Source organism: Balaenoptera ricei, chromosome 5 (assembly GCF_028023285.1).
Source record: "Balaenoptera ricei isolate mBalRic1 chromosome 5, mBalRic1.hap2, whole genome shotgun sequence".
Classification (NCBI taxonomy): Eukaryota; Metazoa; Chordata; class Mammalia; order Artiodactyla; family Balaenopteridae; genus Balaenoptera; species Balaenoptera ricei.
Window position 1 is genome coordinate 58699796 of NC_082643.1, and position 23692 is coordinate 58723487.

The 23692-nt window shown below is 35.4% G+C and overlaps 1 protein-coding gene across 5 annotated transcripts in view; it reads left to right on the forward strand.

Annotated features, from left to right (window-relative positions):
* The window catches only part of EPHA5 (EPH receptor A5), a 320620-nt gene that overhangs the window by 236734 nt on the left and 60194 nt on the right, over positions 1-23692 (forward strand). For 3 of the 5 annotated variants that reach the window (XM_059924076.1, XM_059924074.1, XM_059924077.1), the window contains exon 8: positions 505-610. In XM_059924076.1, coding sequence (XP_059780059.1) covers positions 505-610 — 106 coding nt within the window. The remainder of the gene's footprint in view (positions 1-504; positions 611-23692) is intronic. The other 2 variants (XM_059924075.1, XM_059924078.1) reach the window with 1 other exon arrangement.

A 23692-nucleotide genomic window follows, 5' to 3' on the forward strand; every position in this document is an offset into this window, starting at 1 on the left:
AGTGATATCATACGAGGTCATAGCCACATCATTTTGGACATTTTGGACATTTCAACCTATATCTATAAGAAAAAGTCCTATCTAATATAATGAGACTTTTTTTTCCCTAGAGAACAGCCATATGCAAACTCTTAAAAACGTCAAATCTCATATACTTAGCACCTCCTATTTAGGAGGTGTTTGAAATCAAAAACAAAGTTCCATTTTGTCTTGCAAACCTAAGATTGCTAAATTAATACTATACAAACAATGACATTCTTTTTTATGATAAGGAAATAATCAGTGACTTAGTGGTTCTTTCCAATTTCCATTTGGAGAATAAATATTTCCTCCTGAAGATGTCTTTTCAATTACACACCATTGAGAAGAGATATAAGGGGAAATCTTAGCCAAGTGTGGATGAATTGCTTAAACCTTGCATTGATTACTGACTATTAAGCAGCTCTTATTTGAATGCATATGATCCCTGTAACCACAGGCTATATTTCCTCTGTCTCCTATCAGCAGTTGCAGCATCCAGCGATCAAAGCCAGATTCCTATAATTGCTGTGTCTGTGACAGTGGGAGTCATTTTGTTGGCAGTGGTTATCGGCTTCCTCCTCAGTGGAAGGTAAGACAGGAAGCTGTGCTTCTGAACTTTTACAGCTGATCTCTTCCTTACCTTGATCTGACCATATGGCTATTAAACACATCCCGAAACAAATGAGGCGAGCAATATATCAGTAGATAACCTGTATGTAGGATGTATTTCTCAAGCCGTACCTTTGTCCATGTTAGTGCTAACTTTTAAGCACACAATTCCTCTTTTCCAGGTATACTGTCTACACAAGAATAGTATTAACTTGTTATTATTTATTATGTTGTTAATATAACCATATCTTTTTCTGATATAGTTTATTTTAACCTGAATTTTATTTTTCCTCTCAAAAGTATTGAAGTATCCTCTCAAAAGATTCAATTTTAGTGTTTGGGAAGGTCTGTGTCTGTGCCTGATATTTTAGAAGAATAAAACTAATAATTCTAGTTAGCCAGAGTTCTATCCTAACAGGGTGATGGATACAAAGCAGACACACCCACAAACAAGCATTTTGAGAAATAACCACCCCTTTTTTATGATTGCATTTATTTTCAGCTTCTGAATGATTTCAACCTGAATACATCAATCATAGTGTATACTGATTTAAAGTGAATTTTATTGAATGTTGTATCAATAGATACATTAATATGTGTATTACCTATCTACATTTTTCATTTTGAACAAAAATAAAAGAGATAGAGCCCCAGCAAGAGCTTATGTAGAAGGTATCTCCCGACATTGAGCTGAGCATAATCAACCTTCCTAAAAAAATAAACAAATAAAAGCATGAGTGTGTTCTACTCCTACAGCAAATGTATTTTCATTTTTCATCCAGGCCACTATTAGAAGGGATATTCCGTAATGAGAGCTGTCCATTTGAAAATGTTTTGGTGTTAGACTGTTATAGAAAATCTCATGAAAATCTTCATGAAGATATTTATTTAAACCTGCACAAATACACAAAAATATACTATAAGGTCCAAAAAAAAGTCATAAAATCAATATTCATATTGATTTTGTACTTACTCATTTACTTTTGACTCTTCAGCACCTACTCAACTCATAAATATATAGAATTAGACATTTTCAATATACTGCATATTGTATTCTGAAAAGATTTGTGACTACATCCTTAAATTACAGTAGTGACATTTTATTTTCATAAAACACTGTTACTTCCTTTGAACGTCCTTTCTCTTTTCTGAAAATTCTCTTTCTTCTAGTTCTTGTTGATTTGAGTGTTGAAAGTTTTCCTAAGAAATCATTGCTTACTTTTAATGTTAGAATAGCAGTGATACATTTTTAGAATTGCTAAATTCTAAATTCTTCCCACAAACTGGGAAGCAGTTTGTGTTCTCTTGAGGACAGCCAGCCCTCCCCAGTCAGAGGCTGGCTAGCTCGTGCCCCACTGATCTCTTCCCTCTGAAGTCACTTTGGGAGAATGCTCTACCATTGTCCCTGCTTTCTGGAAGATAAGCTAATTCCACCAGTCTTGTCATAAAAACTTTGCTCAGGTTTCGATCAAGTAAGATAATTGAATTGAGTTAATTGTAACTACTAAGAAAACTACCATGAGATAATGTGTCTTTTCTACCCCAAAAGGGTGGATAACTATGATACATTTGCAAAGCTGGTTTGTAATATCATTTATTTACTTCTGAGAAATGGTTGGCCTCTTCCTTTCCAATAAATCCAGAAGCATTAGTTATATTTAGGCACATGGGGATCATAAGAAAATATTATTTGTCGGGTCCACTGAATAAAAATGGAGGAAAGAGCAGACATCTAAAGGCCAATAAATTTTTGTGTTTGAAGGTTTATTAAAGAACAAATAAAACATAGGAAGTATTTTATTATAGACTTAGCACACTTTATCTGTTTAACCTAAGTATTGTTAATGTGAATTTACTGATGACATTCAACTAAGGATTCTCGCTTACCTATATATGAATCAGCCCCTGCCCTCCCCAATTTTTTCCCTAATGCATACAAAATTGACTTAAAAGCAATTCACTTCATTACATCTGCAGCATTAGACAAAGTGAGAGAAGATTCAATCTACCTACTATTTGGTAGCTGAAGAAGAGTATAGCTTTAGCACACACACACACACACACACACACACACACACACGAATTCCATATCTAACTGAAACTACCATACAAGAATAACTAAATCTTAGTATATAGAAATGTTTAGTGTATTTCTCAGTTAAATAAAAATGACATCTATACCCAAGAGGCAAAGCTTAATTTTCAGCATAACTAAACCCAAGACATGGTAAGATAATTTTGGATCTACTGTCTTACGGAAGTATATTACTTTTTAAAAATAGCAATACCTTACAAATTTGTGCATTGTTTATTCACTTTAATTTTTTTTCTTAATTACACAGACTGTGATGCTGAGACTAGGAATTTGCAATTTAAAGGAAAATACACTTTACTAAAAGTCAATTTGAGATTTATATTTTTTTACCAGCAAATTTTTTGCACCAAACTTTTACTTCATTTTGTTGAATGCACATTCTTGGATTTCAAGGGCATTTGTCTTATGATAGAAATATATTTGGCCAAACAAAGAAAAGTTTGGGCCAAATAGAAGAGAGCTGGCAAAGTAGTAGATTTTAATCCAAACAATAATCACATTAAATGTGAATAATCTAAACATACCAATTAAAAAGAGACTGTCAGTTTAGATAAAAAGGCAAAACCCAACTAGATGCTACCCAGACAAAGATGACGGTGAAGTTGTAAAGGGGGTGTGCATATTTGGGGTTTTGGGGGTTATTGATTTGGGTGGTAGTTGTACAAAGTATTTCCTTTGTAATTGCTTGTTAAACTCCATTTTATATACTTGATATGTATATTCCCAATAAATAATTAAAGTTAACTGGCAATCAAAAAAAAAAAAAAAGAAATATATTTGGCCATTTTATTTTACTTTTCATGAACAGGTTATTTTATGTTTGTATTATACAAACATACTTATTCAAAAACTAAATGATATGATTCTAGAAAGGCTTTTCCTATCTCATTCAAGGCAATGAACTTCGCAATTTTTGTTGGGACTAAGAAAATTGAACCTACCTCTTAGTACATAGAGTATACTGATTAACTCAGTAAAGTTTTGTCAAATAAAAGAAAAACTAAATGAAGAGGTGTGGACAAAGCCTAACACAAATTTGGGAGTTACCTTTAAGCAATAGCAAATTATTGAAAAAAAGCCTTTTCTAGGAATGTTCTAAAGACAGTGAATTATATATATTTCTCCCTCTTCACTGTGCTAAAATATGATTGATAAACACACAAAAACATAATAACACTTAGACTCCAGTCTGACTTTGAACTTACTCTCTTATATCACCTTTTAACCTCTTGAATATATTATAAACCAGATATTTTCTCTTACGTAAAATGTCTTTTAATTACAAATAATTTAACTCAGTGGTGATATAGACTTAATTCTGATATATTGCAAATATATTACTATCATCTGTATGTAATATTCATTGACAATTTATATCATCATTTGGGCTCAGAAGCAGCTATGTATTGAAAGTACATATTCATTGGCAATTTGAATTTTTATTCAGACCAAAGGAAAAAAATCAGGAATATAACACATTGAATACTATGAGAATAATCTATTTCAAAGAAAGTAATAAACTTTTTTATTCTAAAATACATTGAAAATGAAAAATAAATTAAATATAGAGACTTTCTAATCTTTTTAGGCTAAAATTGATTATGCAGAAACCTCTTGGAGTCTTCTTACCTAGATACAGTTAAAATAATATAGACAAGTATCAATCCTGAAGGGAGAAAGTTCTATTTAAAAAATGACAAAGAATTGTAACATCATTTAGGATTCTATCAGTTTTAGAAATCATGTGATCATCTTGTTTAAAGGTGCTAAATATTCCATAGAGCATTTTCTGCAGGTTTCAGACTATCCTTTTTACTTTCTTTTCTATTACTTGTAAATGGTGTTTTCATGGGACTACAAAATAATTGACTTGTTCTCAGCAAACTATGAGCTAATTACCCTGGGCTGAATATAAATTAAACCTCCTAATATGCACAGCGTGTTGTAATTGTTTTTTTGTTTTTAGGAGTTTTTTTGTAATTGTTTTTTAATCTTTCTCTTTTATCAGTAATGACACTGCACATTGATAACTTTCTTATTATACCCTAATTTTGTGAGGTTGTCTCTTATATATACAATTTTATAGATATAAATTGTTTAATCAGTCTTTCAACCAATGATGTCATCTCCACACTCTTCTAGTTACATATTTGAGAAAGTCTTCTACTTTGACCTTCTCTTTTTCTTTCCTTTGAAGACAATCATTGATACTATTAGATTGACTTTTTTTCTGTGTCCCTATTTTAAACTTGGGACCTCATTCTGAAAATTGACTACTGGACACTTTCTTAGTCTGATATAAAGCTTAAATTAACAGGATTTAGTTGTATAGGAAATACAAAGGAAAACACATCTTTCAGTGTACAGAAACTATTTCTTTGAAACTTGTTCAATATAGACACCCTGGGATAAAAGAATATATTTTAATATTTTGTCTCTTTTATTACTTATGAATTTAATTAAATCTTAAGAAAATTTCAGAGCTTTGCTTTTTTATTTCAATTAATTCCACTTGTACACTGAGAGGTTAAAGATACACACATGTTACACACATGCATGCCTACACTTACGTGTACTTATCTTTCATATAAACACAAAAAAGATAAAGCTGTTTGCCAATTTTAAAATTGGAAAACAAAACCAAAAACTTATAGCTCCTGAAGGGGCAGAAGGAATCCTTCAAGATGCTAAGTCTTGGATATGATTCTAAGGCTATTAATATGTGACTTTATTTCTGTGATGTTCCTGATATGATAAATTTAGTCTAAGGGGTGGCTTAATGCCTATAAAAAGGATTAACTATTTTCCAGGCAAAAAATCTTCCCTTGCTTGTTCTGGTCATGTTCAAATACTGTGGTTAGACATGCTAAATCCTGTTTCCCTTTGTCTTTCATTAAACAATTGAAACTCAATCGATTTGAAATGTCAAATCATTTCCTGAGGCAAAAATTCTTCAGAAATCAGTTAATACTGTACTTGGAGGCTAGGTACAAATTTAAGTTACTCAGACCATGTCAGAAATTTAGGGGAAAAAACAGATTTATGGAAACACTGCTTTCAGGTTTTTTTTTGTTACTTAAAAATAATATTAAAATGTAGCCTTTTGTAATTTTTTTCAAGTTTCTTGAAGTCTAATATGTTGTAAATGACACACTATTCCCAATTATCCATTACAAACATATATTGAGTATTTATTGCATATAAAACACCAAGAAAAGTCCCAGGCATTTAAAATAAAAAGGCAATGTCCTTTTTTCAAAGTGTTTCCTAGTTAAATTAGTAATCTGATAAATGGACAGAATTTCATAAACAGAATTACAACAGCCGGGGTTAAGTAAAAGAGTTTAAATTGGAATCATTTCCTTCATGATAACATTTTTTCCTTTGTACCAAAATGATGGTATGATTCATTAATTCAAGAAATATTTGACTTCTTATTAAATGCCTGCCACAGTTCTTATGTTAGGGAAAACAATAGCTTGATGGTAAAATATGCTGGACTTAGAAACATTTCTTCAAGCTCATTTGGAGCCAAATAAAATAATTGTACAGGCATCTTGAATGCAATTATTTAATTCAGACAAATGCCAGAGCTCTGCCCACATTTGATATCAAAGAATAATAGCTTCCAAAGTGAATGATTTTTTAGGCTATGTAGCATTCTAAAACCATCAGAGAAGCATCTTTGCCTAACGGAAGTAACACAATAATAATATTGATAATAATAAGTTTAATATTGTCTAGCATGAATTACATACTACCTACTACTAGGCACTGTTCCAAGGACTTTACATGTAATATTTTAAAGTTTTTTTTTTTTTAATGTTATTTATTTATTTATGGCTGTGTTGGGTCTTCGTTTCTGTGCGAGGGCTTTCTCTAGTTGCGGCAAGTGGGGGCAACACTTCATCGCGGTGCGCGGGCCTCTCACTATCGCGGCCTCTCTTGTTGCGGAGCACAGGCTCCAGACGCGCAGGCTCAGTAGTTGTGGCTCACGGGCCTAGTCGCTCCGTGGCATGTGGGATCTTCCCAGACCAGGGCTCGAACCGGTGTCCCCTGCATTGGCAGGCAGATTCGTAACCACTGCGCCACCAGGGAAGCCCTACATGTAATATTTTACAATGCTATGTCTCAGTATCAGCTCTATATCCAATTTATACTTCATAAAAGTTATCTTCTTGATGTTTCTTGAATCTTGTAAAAATAGTCCAGCTGTAAGGCTTTTGCATTGGCTCTTCTTCCTGTCTAAAACTCTTTTGACCCAGAGAACAGTATGGCTTCCTCCTTCTTTCTTTGCTCAATCTAATTCTCTCAATTGAGCTGACTAAAATGATGACCCATGATTCCTTCCTCTGCACATCAGATATCCCTTACCCTGGCTTGTCTGTTATAACACTCATTGCCATTATAGTATGTATATCTTATATATATTATAATATATTGGGTGGGCCAAAAGTTTCGTTCATTTTTTTTCCCATAAGATGGCTCTAGTAACACTTAGCTGTCTTTAAGTTCATTCAAAACAGTTTTGTTAGATTGTATGTTACAGCTGTCAGATCAGCGTGCATTTTAAAAAAAGACATCAAAATTGGTGAATTTTTGTGTAGCCATTTTAATATTGAAGATGGAAGAAAAAAGCAACATTTTTGGCATATTATGCTTTATTACTTCAAGAAAGGTAAAAACGCAACTGAAATGCACAAAACGATTTGTGCAGTGTATGGAGAAGGTGCTGTGACTGATCGAACGTGTCAAAAGTGGTTTGCAAAGTTTTGTTCTGGAGATTTCTCACTGGATGATGCTCCACGGTCAGGTAGACAAGTTAAAGTTAATAGTGATCACATCTAAACAGTCATTGAGAACAATCAACGTTATACCATGAGGGAGATAGCCAACATACTCAAACTATCCAAATCAAGCATTGAAAATCATTTGCACCATCTTGGTTATGTGAATTGCTTTGATGTTTGTGTTCCACGTAAGTTAAGCGAAAAAAACCTTCTTGACCGTATTTCCACATGCAATTCTCTACTGAAATGTAATGAAAAAATTCCGTTTTTAAAACAAATAGTGACAGGCAATGAAAAGTGGATACTGTACAGCAGTGTGGAATGGAGGGATGAGATCATGGGGCAAGCGAAATGAACCACCACCAACCACACCAAAGACCAAGGCCGGTCTTCATCCAAAAAAGGTGATGTTGTGTATATGGTGACATTGGAAGGGAGTCCTCTATTATGAGCTCCTTCCAGAAAACCAAACAATTAATTCCAACAAGTACTGCTCCCATTTAGACCAACTGAAAGTGGAACTCGACGAAAAGCGTCCAGAATTAGTCAACAGAAAATGCATAATCATCCATCAGGATAAGACAAGACCGCATATTTCCTTGATGACCAGGCAAAAATTGTTACAGCTTGGCTGGGAAGTTCTGATTCATCTGCCATATTCACCAGACATTGCACCTTCCGATTTCCACTTATTTCAGTCTTTACAAAATTCTCTTAATGGAAAAAATTTCAATTCCCTGGAAGACTGTAAAAGGCACCTGGAACAGTTCTTTGCTCAAAAAGATAAAAAGTTTTGGGAAGATGGAATTATGAAGTTGCCTGAAAAATGGCAGAAGGTAGTGGAACAAAAGGCTGAATACAGTGTTCAATAAAGTTCTTGGAGAAAGTGATAAATGTGTCTTTTATTTTTGCTTAAAAAACCAAAGGCACTTTTTGGCCCACCCAATATATATATTTCTTCTGTTGATTTTTTGTCTGTCTCCCATACTAGAATATAAGCTCTTAAATGATAGGGATTTTTATCTGTGGGTTCCTGCCCCTTAGAACACTGTCTAGAACATAAATTATATTATATAGTCAGTTAGTGAGGGCCTGGGTCTTGAGCACAGCTCTTACTTTAAGACATTTGCTCTTCACTATATAACTTCCCCATGACTTATATCATTCAACTATATGATTTTGGTGAAATTCTGATCTCTTATATGTAAAACCACTGAATATTTACTGCTAAAGATAATAATATTAACATTTAAGAAACTTCCAAACTGCTATGAATAAAATAACTCTTAGAAATTAAAGTCAGCGATATCTTACCACTAAAGTAAATTAAGGAATACATTGGGTTATAGTGAATTTTCCCTCTATTCTACACTTGGCAATTATACCTGGTAAACTGTATCTATTCTAGAATCACACATATCAAATGTCACCAACCCTATGACCATTCCTGATTTTGTGAAAGCTAGTTAATATCACTTTTGTTTTCCCTCAAAACTTTTTTCCCAATTGAAATGATTTTAGTTCATCATTTTATATGTGTCTCCCCTCATAGATATGTATTCATGTTGAACACGGATTCTAGTGTAGTTTCTCAATAAATGTCCAATGACTGGATGACTGGAAGAGTGAAGCTGGAGTTGGAGACTTGAAAACATGCTTCGAACTAGGTTTCCAGCATTATCACTATGTGTTTTTGACCTGGATTCCTTTGGTTGCATATGACAGAAGGCACATTCAAAGTGGTTTTATCCAAAAGATAATTGTAAATCATATAGATGAAAAGTTCCAGAGATTTTTTAAAAATCCAAAATACAGGCACTTAATAGATCCAAATGGTAAAATATTCTCTGCTATGCAATTGGAGACACATGATTCAAGAATGCTCTGGCACAAATATGGTATTTAAAGGCACTGATCAGAATGAAGCTATTTGGGTAGAGCCCTGGGGCTCTGATATGTATTGAGAGATAGAGTGAAGGAGGAAGATCCAGCCAAAGGAGACTGAGAAGGAGTAGTCCATAAAGTAGCAGGAGACCAGACAATTGTTGTATTCCTGAAGCAGAAATGGTCACCATCTTGAATCCAGCCCCTACTTTAGAGCTTTTGACCTTCGCTCTCACAGGTGGCACATGCTCTGACAGGAACCTAATACACAGCCCCACAGAGTAAACCAATCAGTAGCGCTGAGACCTTAACTAAGAAGAGTATGGGGAAGGTATACTGCATGGCAGTACAGTTAGAGTTCGTGCCTGAACCTGAAGTAGGGTCAGTCTCAGACAACACACGTGAACTAAGAATGAAGAAAGAAGATCTCACGTGGTTTCTTTTTTCATATCCTCTATTTCATCTCTCAATATTTAAACCTCACCCACATGTCAAAACTCACATCAACTGTTCTATCATTAAAACATACTCAGTTCCTTTAGCTGAAGTATTCTCCCCTTCCACTTAAGTCTCAGAACAATATACCAGTATTTCTCATGGAATGTAACACTTTCAACCACAAATTATAGTAAATATGTTTTCTTTTCTGCCCTCCAGTAAGTATATAGAGGATAAAGGCTTCTGTGGCTCTCCCACATAACCTAATTGAATGAATACCTCATAAATTATTGAATTAAAGATAAATTGAGCATCAATCTCTATTTGAAGTGCTTTGTCTCATTTTTCCCATTAATGTTGATAGTTTGGAAAATGAAAAATGTTAGTAACTCTGACATAAGCACAATCAAATACCTAACCCATAAATGTGCTTTCTTCCTGAGAAATGGAACTTTTTGTGCCATCAGCAAAATAAATGCAATGATATCAAAGAAGTATTGTATAGGAGATAAGAAATCTTCACTAGCTTATATTATTTATTTGACATCTGGGCATCCTAATGCCAGTGTGGTGATGCACATGGTGATATCAATCAGTATTCACTTTTATAAATGATAATGTACATCAAAGTAACTGTATTTCCCTCTCAATCTTTTCAAGTTATGGGCAGCATGGATAGTTGATATATTTGGCACCTTTAACAACTAGGATTATGTACTTTCAGACTTGATAAGTTTTGATAAGGATAAGTATTACATAAAAATATTTTAATCAAATACTATTTTATTTTAAAATAATGATAAATAGACAAAAATTTGTAATCACACATGCAATCGCTGATTTTAGAAAAGAGCTCATTAAAAACAAATCTCAGTGGTTTATGAATTAGCAATAGATGTGACTTTATAAAACTGTAATAAATCCAGGCATGTGTATTGGTTTAATATCTGAGAGTTGTTATCCCTTCTATTTTCTCATGATTACGTGCTTTTTTCTTCAGAATCTGAAGCAAAGATAATTAGAGAGTAGATGATAATTTATTAATAACATACAAATGGGGATCAGGGCAGAGTAGTGCCAGAAAGACTAGGGGCATAGCAACAACTAATTGCCCACTGTGGGAAATAAATCGTCCTAGGAAACTGAACCCAAGAGGGTTACTGGCTCAATTGCTCAACATTATTGAACATCCCACCTGTGACTTCTCACAGATCAAACAGGTAAACATCACTGCAACTCTCAGGAAGTTATATTGAGGCAAACTTTTGGAAGGAAAAACTCTATTTATGGTACTGGAAGCAAGTTAATGTCATTGTTTTGCAAAGAAGAAAATTATTTTAACAAAGAATCTGGAGACTTTCAGATTTTAAGTACTGTGAAACACAGGACAGGTCAAAAGCCTAACCACAAGAGCTGAATACACTTTTTATTTGAAGCTCCATTTGCCTGAAGCTCCATTTCTTTTAGAATGTGATCCCCATCTGAAAGAGAGAGCATGCTGGCATGCCAGTAGACGCTGGGCTCTGGTGGAAAACTCTGCTAGTTTCTGGGAACCTTACCATGTCTCTCAGAGCCCACAATAGCACAGGCTTTCATAGGAGCCTGATAGCCAGCTCTACAGAGAAAATCAATAGCACTGCCCTATGCCAAAAGGTGGACCATCTATTCAACAAAAAATCAGTCAATTTACTGAGGCATGTCTAGGAATGTAATTATTGCTGAGAAATGAAGCAAATGAACAATAAAATGTTCCAAATGATTTTAAACACCAGGTAAAAGCCACATTTTTCAAGACCTGTACTCTTTTTTTAAACTTGCGTGAACCTGGAAAGAAATAAATGTCTCTAATGGATTAGCAACTCAGACTCAAACAGCTGAACTCTTTATTATACCATGTGGAAGTATTGACTTGAGATCTGTCTGATGGCTCTGATAGCTATAGTGCTACAAAACATACTATATCCCAATTATCTTGCTTACCAAATTCTTTTACTATCTCTCACCCATTGCTTCTTTTTTCTTTCTTATTTCTTACTCCCCTGACTTTCTAATCTCACAGAAAAATGACATACTTTTCTGTATCAGACCTTTGGCACACATTTGCTGTCAATAGTCTACAGGCATTGTCCACTCTCTTGAGCCATCAGTATTGCGGGTAATGATGTTAGTGAGTTTTAATTATTATTTTATGTTTAATTATATGTTTTTAATTGTTATTTATAAAGACTTATCATCCTGTTCTTGTGGTCTGGCACTGGTTTTCTTATCTCTGTGATGGTCATGAGTTCTCTTGATTCAGGGTCAATTGAAAGGCAAGACAGATGCTTGGGGGCTTATCGTAGGTGCTTTTGTTTTTGTTTTTGCTTCCTCTTCATGCTACCACTTTCATCCTGAGTAGCAAAATATCATCAAGTTGGCAAGTTGAGACCTCTGTGGGGTGATTAGTGGAGGAAAGCTTCTTTGTTTCTTAGTTTTTCTTAGGCCCTTCTTAGACCAACTGCATAACTCCTCTTCAGGGTCCCTCCAGACTGAATATTCCATAGGATTCAAATATTCTCATGTATCTCACAAACACTGCTTCTCCACCTCCAAGAGCCCTCCATGCTTCTGACATTGAGAAATCCTAGTGCTGCTTTCACATTCCTATACCTATTTCATTTGATTTTCCTGAAGCAAATTTAATAGACATTGGTTTGAACTGATTCTATTCATTGATGATGTACACATCTTGCCAACATTTAAAAAAAAATCTATCTATGTGGAATTCAATTCGTGTCATGTAACTTTGATCGTTTAACACTTTAACTTGTTAAAACCTTGATTACTTAATGCTTTCCCTGTTTAATACAAAGATATGTCTTTTTCAAAATATGGGACATAGTACACATAAGAATGTAAAAGATAATCGTAACATACAATCACAGAGCAGAGTTGAACAAACATCTTTAAAATATGTAAGAATATAAGATTAAGTGAATATTTTCTATGTTAATATTAATTTTCCTTACATATACTGGAATTTACCACCAATCCTCACTGATGAAGTTGTTTGTGAGATCTCCATATGTGCCAGCAACACAGTGCTACATTTTAAGGATACTAAGTTCAGCATCAGTATTTAATCAGTAGATACTAAATTTGTAGAATTATTCTGATTTCCTTTATTTGCTACAAATAAAGTTATCAGGAAAATGTCAATCTATAGGTCCAATCCTCCTCAGAAAACTTTAAGATGAAATTTAGCTACCCAAATGACTAACTTCTATCTCATCATGCCCAACATGATGTAAAATCTGTTATCATCAAATCAGCATGAATTCAATATTTACATGATAAGTGATATTGAGCATTGTTTATATACACAGTTCCATGAGACAAATATATGATGAATCAGAATTCTATATTAGCATGACTTTGTATGTTTTCTAATACATAAGGACCTCTTGATTTATTCTGATGTTGATATCTGACTTTCACTGACCTCCTGTTATTCTAGCTGTTTCAAATGTACTTATGATGCTCTGCTAGATTCACCTCTTCTCTAGTCATTTGGAATGTAAAGGGACAGGACAAACCGGGCCTTTCCTGGAGTCCTAAAGAATCATAATTAATCATTCCAAACCTGTGCTAGTGTGTACTGTCGCTCACCAGCCCCAAAAGGGAAATAGCTATTTTGAATTCCAAGTTGATGTCTATTTTACCACCCAGTATCTTTCTACCCAAGCCCTGAGGCTTCTAAATCTTCATGCAGGAAATGGAAATAGGAAGTCCTTCTGTACGTCTCAAATATCTGGTTGGAGCCGGTGCAGTTTGGCCTATTGGTTCTTATCATTTCCCCAAAGCCAGGGTGACTGGACCCTGCTCTTGCGTCTCCAACTCTTTGAAACCCCCCTCACTCTAAGAGGACTCTTAAATAACCTAGCTTGGAAGTCTACTAGGGGTCATCTCAGTACAACATGTCCTAAAGTGAAACTCACTATCAATCCTGCTTCTATATTTCCACACACTGCATTTTGTCTCCTTAGACCTCAAATATTCAACTTGCTGAACTATTTCAGCTATATCCTAAAATATCTCCAGAGGTTAGATTAGTGGCCATTTCCTTAGATGAACATCCTGATGTTTTGACTTTATCAAGACCTCTTGCTGTCTGCCTTGCCTATACCTTTCAGTTGATTTTTTACATTGCATGTTACATAGTTGGCACGGTTACAGTTATTGTCCTAATTTCTTACTAGCTGCTATTTCATTTATGTATGCAGGTTTAAATTTTACGATAAAAATTACATAGAACATTCAAGACAAAATGTAGAAAGAAAATGAGTCATAAATATCTACCAGAGGTAATCATTATTAATATTTTGCCATATATATTTAAAATATTATATATATATTTGAGTTCAAAATTTATAGTTTTGTTTTCTGTTTTTCTTTGATTAACTTATAATATAAAAATTTCCTCCGTAATTGGAAATATTTTAAAAGCAAAAACGTATTGCTTCTTTGATATTCTAATATCTAACCTTTCCCATATGCTTTTCCTTTTGTTTTGTTCATTTGTTTTCTTTTGTTGTGTTGGTTTAGGGGAAGGGGGTTGCTATTTTTTATCTCTAATGTTCTTAGAACACATTTGTATAATTCAAAGTAAGGGTCAATGAATATGAATATTTTAAAGGCTGTTGATACATATTGACAAATGGCCCTCCTAAATCATAGTACCAATTACTATTCCCCCCAACAGTGAATGAAATTGCCTGGTGGTTCACAAACTAGTCAATCTCTGCTAATTTAATAGGAAAAAAATAGTTCTGTGTTTTTAATTGAATTTCTTTATATTTTTGAGATTTAATAGGATCATTAATATATTTACAATGAGTATATATCATTAGCTATTTTATTACCTATTTTGTAAATTAGATGTACATGCTTTTTACCCATTTAGGCTAGTGGGATCTTAGCTTTTCATATAGTGAAAATATATCATTAGAAGTAGCAAGATTTGTTTGCTTTTCAATAATATTTATTTTGCATGGGATACAAAAAATGTTAATTTTATGGGGTTGGGGCTCTAAACTGATATTTTCTATAGACTTATATAAGTACCAGCACTGTTTATCACCCTCTCCTGATACTGTTATAGGTCTCTACATGTAGCATATACTAAATAAGTGTCTATGTAGGAATTCTTTTATCTATACTGCCTCTGGGCTATCAAAGCTATTCTTCTAGCTTATACAAGGCTCATATTAGTTTAAGTATTATAATTTAACCATATTTTTCAATGTTTTTGCAGGCAAATTCATATTGGGAAATCACACATGGTCACAATTATAAATATTTGACATAAGTACTTTTGCGTGTATATACATACACACACACATATACACGTATACACCATTGCATACATATAAAGCAATTGTAATCATAATTAACCACTGTTATGTTATATATTGAATATGTGCATAATGTATTAAAATAGTTAACATTTATCACCCTTGTATTTAATTTTAAACACAACTACCATATATATGATTTTGGTACTCCTGACCAATACTAATAGAAAACAAAATGTATTTACATGGAATTTGAATAGTTTGATATGAAAATGAACCTTTAGGTTTCTTTTAAATCATTCTCATAATTAATTCAATTCTCATAATTTGCTTATCACAAAATACACACATTCCTTGTGTTTTAATAATTTCAGTGTACTTTACCAGTTACTTTAATTTTTTGTGAGTTATGTAATTAAATTAAAACATTAGTCCTGGTTTCTCTACCTTATAAGTTTAATGCTGATAGATGTGATTCAACTTTGGAAAAATATTTAACAGCCACAATGGAGGGAGCTAAATAAATCAGAACTTAAATATTTGGCTTATTTCTTTGAATAAACTCTTCCCTTTTTTTGACCCACTCATATTTTTAATTAGTATTACACTTTCATTAAGACAAAGGAATGTTTGAAACAAATGTTACTATCAGAACTGTGTGTAAATATTCTATTTTTTTTAAGCTGGCAAAATTAGCATCACTTTTTTTGCAACTTTATTTTCTCCTGCTTTTTCCTTTCTACTTCTCTCAAAATAAATTAAAACCTAAAATAGATAAGAATAGATAAGCACAATCAAGTTAGTCATGACAGTCGTATGCTCCTCTCGAAGAAGCATTGCAGATAGATTGATTCAGCTGTGAAATGACTGGGAAGGAGAAGTTCAGAGGAAGGAGCTTGTAGTCACTTTCAGCTTCTAGAAATGGAGGAAATTGATGTTTGCTCGGTGGAGGTGTCATACTGCAGGAGAAACACATAATTCAGTATTTTGTATATTAACACTACTATTGTGCCAGAACAGACCAAAGATAGTGGTTGATTGCAAAAATGAATCTATGTAATTTCTCTTTATTGAACTAGTAAAGATGATCTCTTCTGTGGAAATAAACAAAAAAACACCCAAATTAAAACAAGCAAAGGCTATTTATTAAGAGCTTGCTATAGCAAGGGAATCAGCCACCATCACCTGAATTTGGCAGAGACCCAAAGGCAGGCAGAGGAGTGTTAAAGCTTTATAATGAAAAAAAGGAAGGCTTCAGGTATGCCCTGATTGGAGGTTATTGGCCTGGGGTAGTTGGAGGTGGGCTAACCAGAAGTGGGGCATCCTATGTGATTGATTAGACTTCCTCTAGTTGGTCCTAAGCTGGAAGCACAGACAAAAATTAGGGAAACTGGCATTTATTGATAAAGTTCTGACCACTTGAGACAATTACTACAGAGGTTGTAGTTGGGCTTCCTGGACTGGTTGCTGCAGATTTGGGGTCAGAGTTCTATTTTTCTACTTGGTCTGGTCATTGTCCATTTGTATATTCATTCTCTCACTTCATACATTTCAGTAAATAGTAGCGCAAGGCTTTTTTTTTTTCAATAGATCTTTATTGGAGTATAATTGCTTCACAATACTGTGTTAGTTTCTGGTGCACAGCAAAGCAAATCAGCCATATGCATACACATATCCCCATATCCCCTCCCTCTTGAGCCTCCCTCCCATCCTCTCTATCCCACCACTCTAGGTCACCGCAAAGCACCGAGCTGATCTCCCTGTGCTATGCTGCTGCTTCCCACTAGCCAATTATTTTACATTCGGTAGTGTATATATGTCGATGCTACTCTCACTTCGGCCCAGCTTCGCCCTCCCACCCCATGTCCTCAAGTCCATTTCCTATGTCTACCGCTTTATTCCTGCCCTGCAACTAGGATCATCAGTACCAATTTTTTTTTTTTTTTTTAGATTCCATATATATGCGTTAGCATGTGATATTTGTTTTTCTCTTTCTGACTTACTTCACTCTGTGTGACAAAATCTAGGTCCATCCACCTCACTACAAATAACTCAATTTCGTTTCCTTTTATGGCTAATATTCCATTGTATATATGTGCCACATATTCTTTAGCCATTCATCTGTCGATGGACATTTAGGTGGGTTCCATGTCCTGACTATTGTAAATAGTGCTGCAATGAACATTATGGTACATGTCTCTTTTTGAATTATGGTTTTCTCAGGGTATATGCCCAGTAGTGGGATGGCTGGGTCATATGGTAGTTCTATTTTTAGTTTTTTAAGGAACCTCCATTCTGTTTTCCAGAGTGGTTGTATCAATTTACATTCCCACCAACAGGGCAGGAGGGTTCCCTTTTCACCACACCCTCTCCAGCATTTATTGTTTGTAGATTTTTTGATAATGGCCATTCTGACCAGCATGAGGTGATACCTCATTTTAGTTTTGATTTGCATTTTTCTAATAATTAGTGATCTTGAGCATCTTTTCATGTGCCTCTTGGCCATCTGTATGTCTTCCTTGGTGAAATGTCTATTTAGGTCTTCCACCCATTTTTTAACTGGATTGTTTGTTTTTTTGATATTGAGCTCCATGAGCTGTCTGTATATTTTGGAGATTAATCCTTTGTCTGTCGTTTCATTTGCAAATATTTTCTCCCATTCTGAGGGTTGTCTTTTTGTCTTGTTTATAGTTTCCTTTGCTGTGCAAAAGCTTTTAAGTTTCATTAGGTCCCATTTGTTTATTTATTTATTTTTTAAAATTATTTATTTATTTATTTATTTATGGCTGTGTTGGGTCTTCGTTTCTGTGTGAGGGCTTTCTCTAGTTGCGGCAAGTGGGGGCCACTCTTCATCGCAGTGCATGGGCCTGTCATTATCACGGCCTCACTTGTTGCGGAGCACAGGCTCCAGACGCGCAGGTTCAGTAATTGTGGCTCACGGGCCTAGTTGCTCCACAGAATGTGGGATCTTCCCAGACCAGGGTTCGAACCCGTGTCCCCTGCATTGGCAGACAGATTCTCAACCACTGCGCCACCAGGGAAACCCCCCATTTGTTTATTTTTGTTTTTATTTCCCTTACTCTAAGAGGTGGGTCAAAAAAGATCTTGCTGTGGTTTATGTCAAAGAGGGTTTTTCCTATGTTTTCCTCTAAGAGTTTTATAGTGTCTGATCTTACATTTAAGTCTTTAATCCATTTGGAGTTTATTTTTGTGTATGGTATTAGGGAGTTTTCTAATTTCATTCTTTTACTTGTAGCTGTCCAGTTTTCCCAGCACCACTTATTGAAGAGGCTGTCTTTTCTCCATTGTATGTTCTTGCCTCCTTTGTCATAAATTAGGTGCCCATATGTGTGTGGGTTTATCTCTGGGCATTCTATCCTGTATCATTGATCTATATTTCTGTTTTTGTGCCAGTACCCTATTGTCAAAGGATTAATCTCCAAAATATATAAACAGCTCAGCTCAATATTAAAAAAAAACAAACAACCAAATGAAAAAAGGGCAAAAGATCTACATAGACATTTCTCCAAAGAAGACATACAGATGGCCAAGAAGCGCATAAAAATTGCTCAACATCACTAATTATTAGAGAAATGCAAATCAAAACTACAATGAGGTATCACCTCACACCAGTTAGAATGGGCATCATCAGAAAAATCTACAAACAACAAATGCTGGAGAGCGTGTGGAGAAAAAGGAACCCTCTTGCACTGTTGGTGGGAATTTAAATTGATACAGCCACTATGGATAATAGTATGGAGGTTCCTTAAAAAACTAAAAATAGAATTACCATATGACCCAGCAATCCCACTACTGGGCATGTACCCAGAGAAACCCATAATTCAAAAAGAGACATGCCCCCCAATATACTTTGAGGCATTATTTATAATAGCCAAGTCATGGAAGCAACCTACATGCTCATCGACAGATGAACAGGTAAAGAAGATGTGGTACAATATACGATGGACTATTACTCAGCTATAAAAAAGGAACAAAATTGGGTCATTTGTAGAGATGTGGATGGACCTAGAGACTGTCATACAGAGTGAAGTAAGTCAGAAAGAGAAAAACAAATATTGTATCTTAACGCATATATGTGGAACCTAGAAAAATGGTACAGATGAACTGGTTTGCAGGGCAGAAATAGAGACACAGATGTAGAGAACATACATATGGACATCAAGGGTGGAAAGTGGCGAGGTGGGTGGTCATGGTGGGATGATTGGGAGATTGGGATTGACATATATACACTAATATATATAAAATAGATAACTAATAAGAACCTCCTGTATAAAAAATAAATAAAATAAAATTCAAAAAAATAAAAAATTAGACTAGGAAACTAACAGATATGTTAGGAAGAATATAAAAATAAATATATAGATGAATCAACAACCAGAAGGTACATCAGTACCACAATAGTAAAAAAGAGGAGGAGGGAAAAGAAAAAAAAGAAAGTGGGAAAAGGCCTTGCTGTGGACGGTGGGGCCTAAGCAAGGGCGAGGTTTGGGTGGTGGGCATTGCCAATGCTCAGGACCCACAGGGCTGGAAAAGGCCCTGGGGGCCGTGGGGGTTGGGGCTTAGGCTCAAGGAACAGAAGGGGCCCAGGCGTGCCCCCCACCCCTGGTCTCAGAGGACAGGGGACCTCACCTGGGAGCCCTGCAGGCTTCCTGGGCTCGAGTGGGCGGGGCAAACGCCCTCCTCTCCTCTCCTGCTCCTCCCGGAGTGCCCCTCCCGCCTGCCTCTCCTCATCTACCAGCCTTCCCTCCTATGCCCCCAAGGACCCAGGAGACCTGGAGGGGGCTTTGGAGGGCAGGGGATCAGCCTGGGAGCTCAGCAGGCTCCCGGTACCCACGTGGGCAGGGCAATCGCCCTCCCCTCCTCTCCTGCTCCTCCTGGAGGGCTCCTCCCGCCTGACTCTCCTGATCTCCCTGGCCTCAGGGGCACCGACCCCGTCTGGCCTCCACTTCTCCTACCCCCTTAGTCCTCCTACATCCTACCAATTCACTTTGGGGTTCCTCCCCGTCTCCTTAGGCGTCAGAGTCTCCCACCAGCGGCAGGCAGGAGCCCTAGTTGTGGGGAGACGTTGACTCCGCGTCTTCCACCCCCCCCCCACCGTCTTCTGCAAGGCTTTTTATAAGCTTAATGTTCAAAATTTTTTTAAAAACTAAAGAGGAGAAAAAAATCGTAAGGATTACAGACATGAATATACAGTGAATTCCTTTTACTATGTGATCAGCTAATTAACTAGTTCAAATCAGCATCACCTTGAATCTTACTGGTTTATGAAAGACACAATATAATTTTGAAGTTGGAGGATTGAAATTGTTTGAGAAGGATTTTGATTTATCAAATAACTCAAGAAACGATATGTCTTTACAGTGCCAGAGAAGGAAAGTGGGAGATAAGGGAAAAGAAAAAGGAGTGGGGGTGTGGAATGAGATTGAGATGGAGGTGAAAAAATATTTTTTTGCATTTTTAGTGGTTCTTAAGCTTATTCTTTTACTTGCCTATTTGCCAGTTTTTGAGTTAGATATCAGTTTGAAAATTTGTAATCTGCCTTACCTATATAATACCTACATTGTTCTATTTCCTATTTGCTACTTGAAGAGAAAGTTGAATTTTCAGAAGGTTTAATCTAAAACATCATGTATACTTGACAAGAGTATGTAAACCAAATAATTTTTAAAAGCATTCGTGTTCTATTGGCCATATCTAAAGTATACTTATATATATTTGAATTTATATATATATAGGTACATGTGTATATAAATATCTATGTACGAATACACATATGTACACATGTGTAAAGTAATATAGTACTGACATTCAGTTACATAAATTTGAATAATATTTTAAAAATTAAATGGTGAAATGTATGAAAAAAGTAAAACAATTTGATTTTCCCATTCAAAATATCACACTGGGCAGCTTTTAGCAAAGTACTTAATGGATCATGTAACCTCTTTTGTTATGGGCTCACTAGATTTTTCTGACCTTGGTGACCTACAGAATTTGCTTTTTTGATAAAATTTGATTCTTTGATATGCTTCTTGCTTTCATAGCATGGGTGGGTAGTTTAATCGTGACACAGTCATGCAATTAGATAATTTCAACATAACACAATTAGTGCTGTATTTTTAACAAATTGGTGCAATAATAGAATGGATGTACCCCTTACCTTAAGGGGTACAGAAGTATTATTACAGAAATTGTAAATTTGAGCTGGACCTGGAGGATGAAGAGAAATTTTACAAGAGAGTGTGTGTGATGGGTAAGGCATATAAACATGAATGCGAATGGAGTGTCCAGGTTCCTGCGACTCTTTAGACCAGTCTACAAGGCCTTCCACAATCTCTGCCTGGGCCCCTCCGCAGCTTCATCTTCCTTCCTGCCTGCCTCATTAATGGCATGAGTTCTCATATATAAATATAATAAGTAAATATATATAAAATACATATATATAATTAAAGATATGTATACATAGTTCTGGTTTACTCTAGCCCAGGAATAGTTCAAAGAGAAAATCTTTTACATCAAAATATTCACCACTTCTTGAAGGCTTTCTGCAGAAAAGCCTCGAGAAAACTGAGCTTTGCTTTCACGTGACTTTAAGTCTGTGGTCCAGTAGCTCAGAAGGGCAAAATGAGGACACTGAATAAAGAATAGTTTTACTGTTTTGTTATTTTATTTGAGATATTATGACTCCTAGAGAATCCAAGTAGCTACTATTAAAATATAGAAGTACAAAAATCTGTCATTAATCATAGAACTTGCAATTGAAAGAAACCTGTAAAGTTAAATGTTATGGGGGAAAACATTGTGATTTAAAAAGATAGAGGATAGGATGAAATTTACAGTTACTTAACAAACCAGTCTTCGTTTGTAGATAATGTAAATTAACACTGTAAACAAATTGCAGGAGAATTATTTAAATTACTTACCAGAGAACAAATTGTTTTAAAGCACCTTCTGGCACTTTAGAAGTTTTTATTAACATGCAGACCATTAATATGCTAATTACAAACCTTTTCCTTTGTATTCATTAAGTAAATTCCCTTAAGACTATTATAAGACACATCATTCAATACAACAAGTGTTTATTGAGTACCTATTGGATCAGTGGTTGTCAACATGGAGAAAATCAACTAACAGCTTTTGAAAAATAATAATGCTTGTGTCCCAAAGGCAAGGTGTTCTAATTTTATTGTTCTGGGCTGAGGCCTGGGCATTGTGGGTTTTTTTTGTTTTTTTTCCAAAACTCCCCAGTTGACTCTAGTCTGTAGCCAGGTTTAGAATCATTATATAATGTGAGTAGAAAGCATTTTTTATATATAATTTCTTATTCTTAAAGCATAGCACACCAATTCTTAGTAAATGTTTGCAGATAATGAGAATGATTGTGTTTACTGTAGCAAAAAAGCTTATAAAAGGTGGTTAGTATTCGGTGAAATTCATTTTGCGTTCCCAAATATATACTGGCATAAGTAAACTGAATCTAACATGTTCAATAACGTTTGCTAGTTGCATCAGTCCTTGTACCTGTGGCATTCATGAAAGAAGAGCTTGTTTTATAATGATCTCTCTGGCCCATTAGAATGATTAAAAGAAGTACAGTGAATCATCATTAAAGTATAGCTTGGGAAATAAACCAACTGAAGAGTAGTCTAAGATAACTTGTCACAAGTTTTCTTTCTGCTTCTGAAGCTGAATCTGGCCTCTGTACCCCAACACCGCATTAAATCTCAGAAAAAGAGTTTTGGGTGAAGTAGAAAAGAATAGCTTTATTGCTTTGCCAGGCAAAGGGGGCCACAGCAGGCTAATGTCCTCAAAACTGTGTGTCCTGACCTTGAGCGGGTAGTGAGGAGTTTTACAGTAATGGTTCCAAGAGGGTGTGATCAGCTGGTGGACATTCTTCTGATTGGTTGGTGGTGAGGTAACCAATTGGTTGGTGGTGAGGTAAGTGGGGGCAGTAGGAGCTAGCATCATCATCCTTCAGGTTCCAGCTGGTCTGGGGGCTACACGCTTGTGGGCAGCATACGGTTAACTTCTCCCACCTGGCGGGGGCTTCAGTATCTGCAAAACAGCTCAAAGATATTGTTATACATATCCCTTGAGGGGGAACCAGGACTTTGCTCCAAGGCTGCACTACTGTTTCTTGACTGTTCCTCACTTGTCTCCGCATCCCCTCCCCTTCCCTAATTAGCATCTATCAATATCTGAACCTGCCCTTTGGAACTCAGGGAAGGTCATGGAGGCTGAATAAAGCCTATTTCGTATAATGAAGAAATGGGGGACACAGAAAGGCTTTTGTGCCCAGGAGCCCCACAGGGTCCTGGTCAGTATCACTTTCATGTAGTTTGATATTCCTAGGTCTTAATAGTTGTCTTCAGAGTAAGTTGAAGTGAATTTGTTTGTTTGTTTATTTTTGTGACTTTGTCCTTAAGAAAAAAGGATGACTGCACATAGAACACTTAGATTTGTAGAATTTGGGGGTTAGTTTTTATTTTAGAAATCTGTAA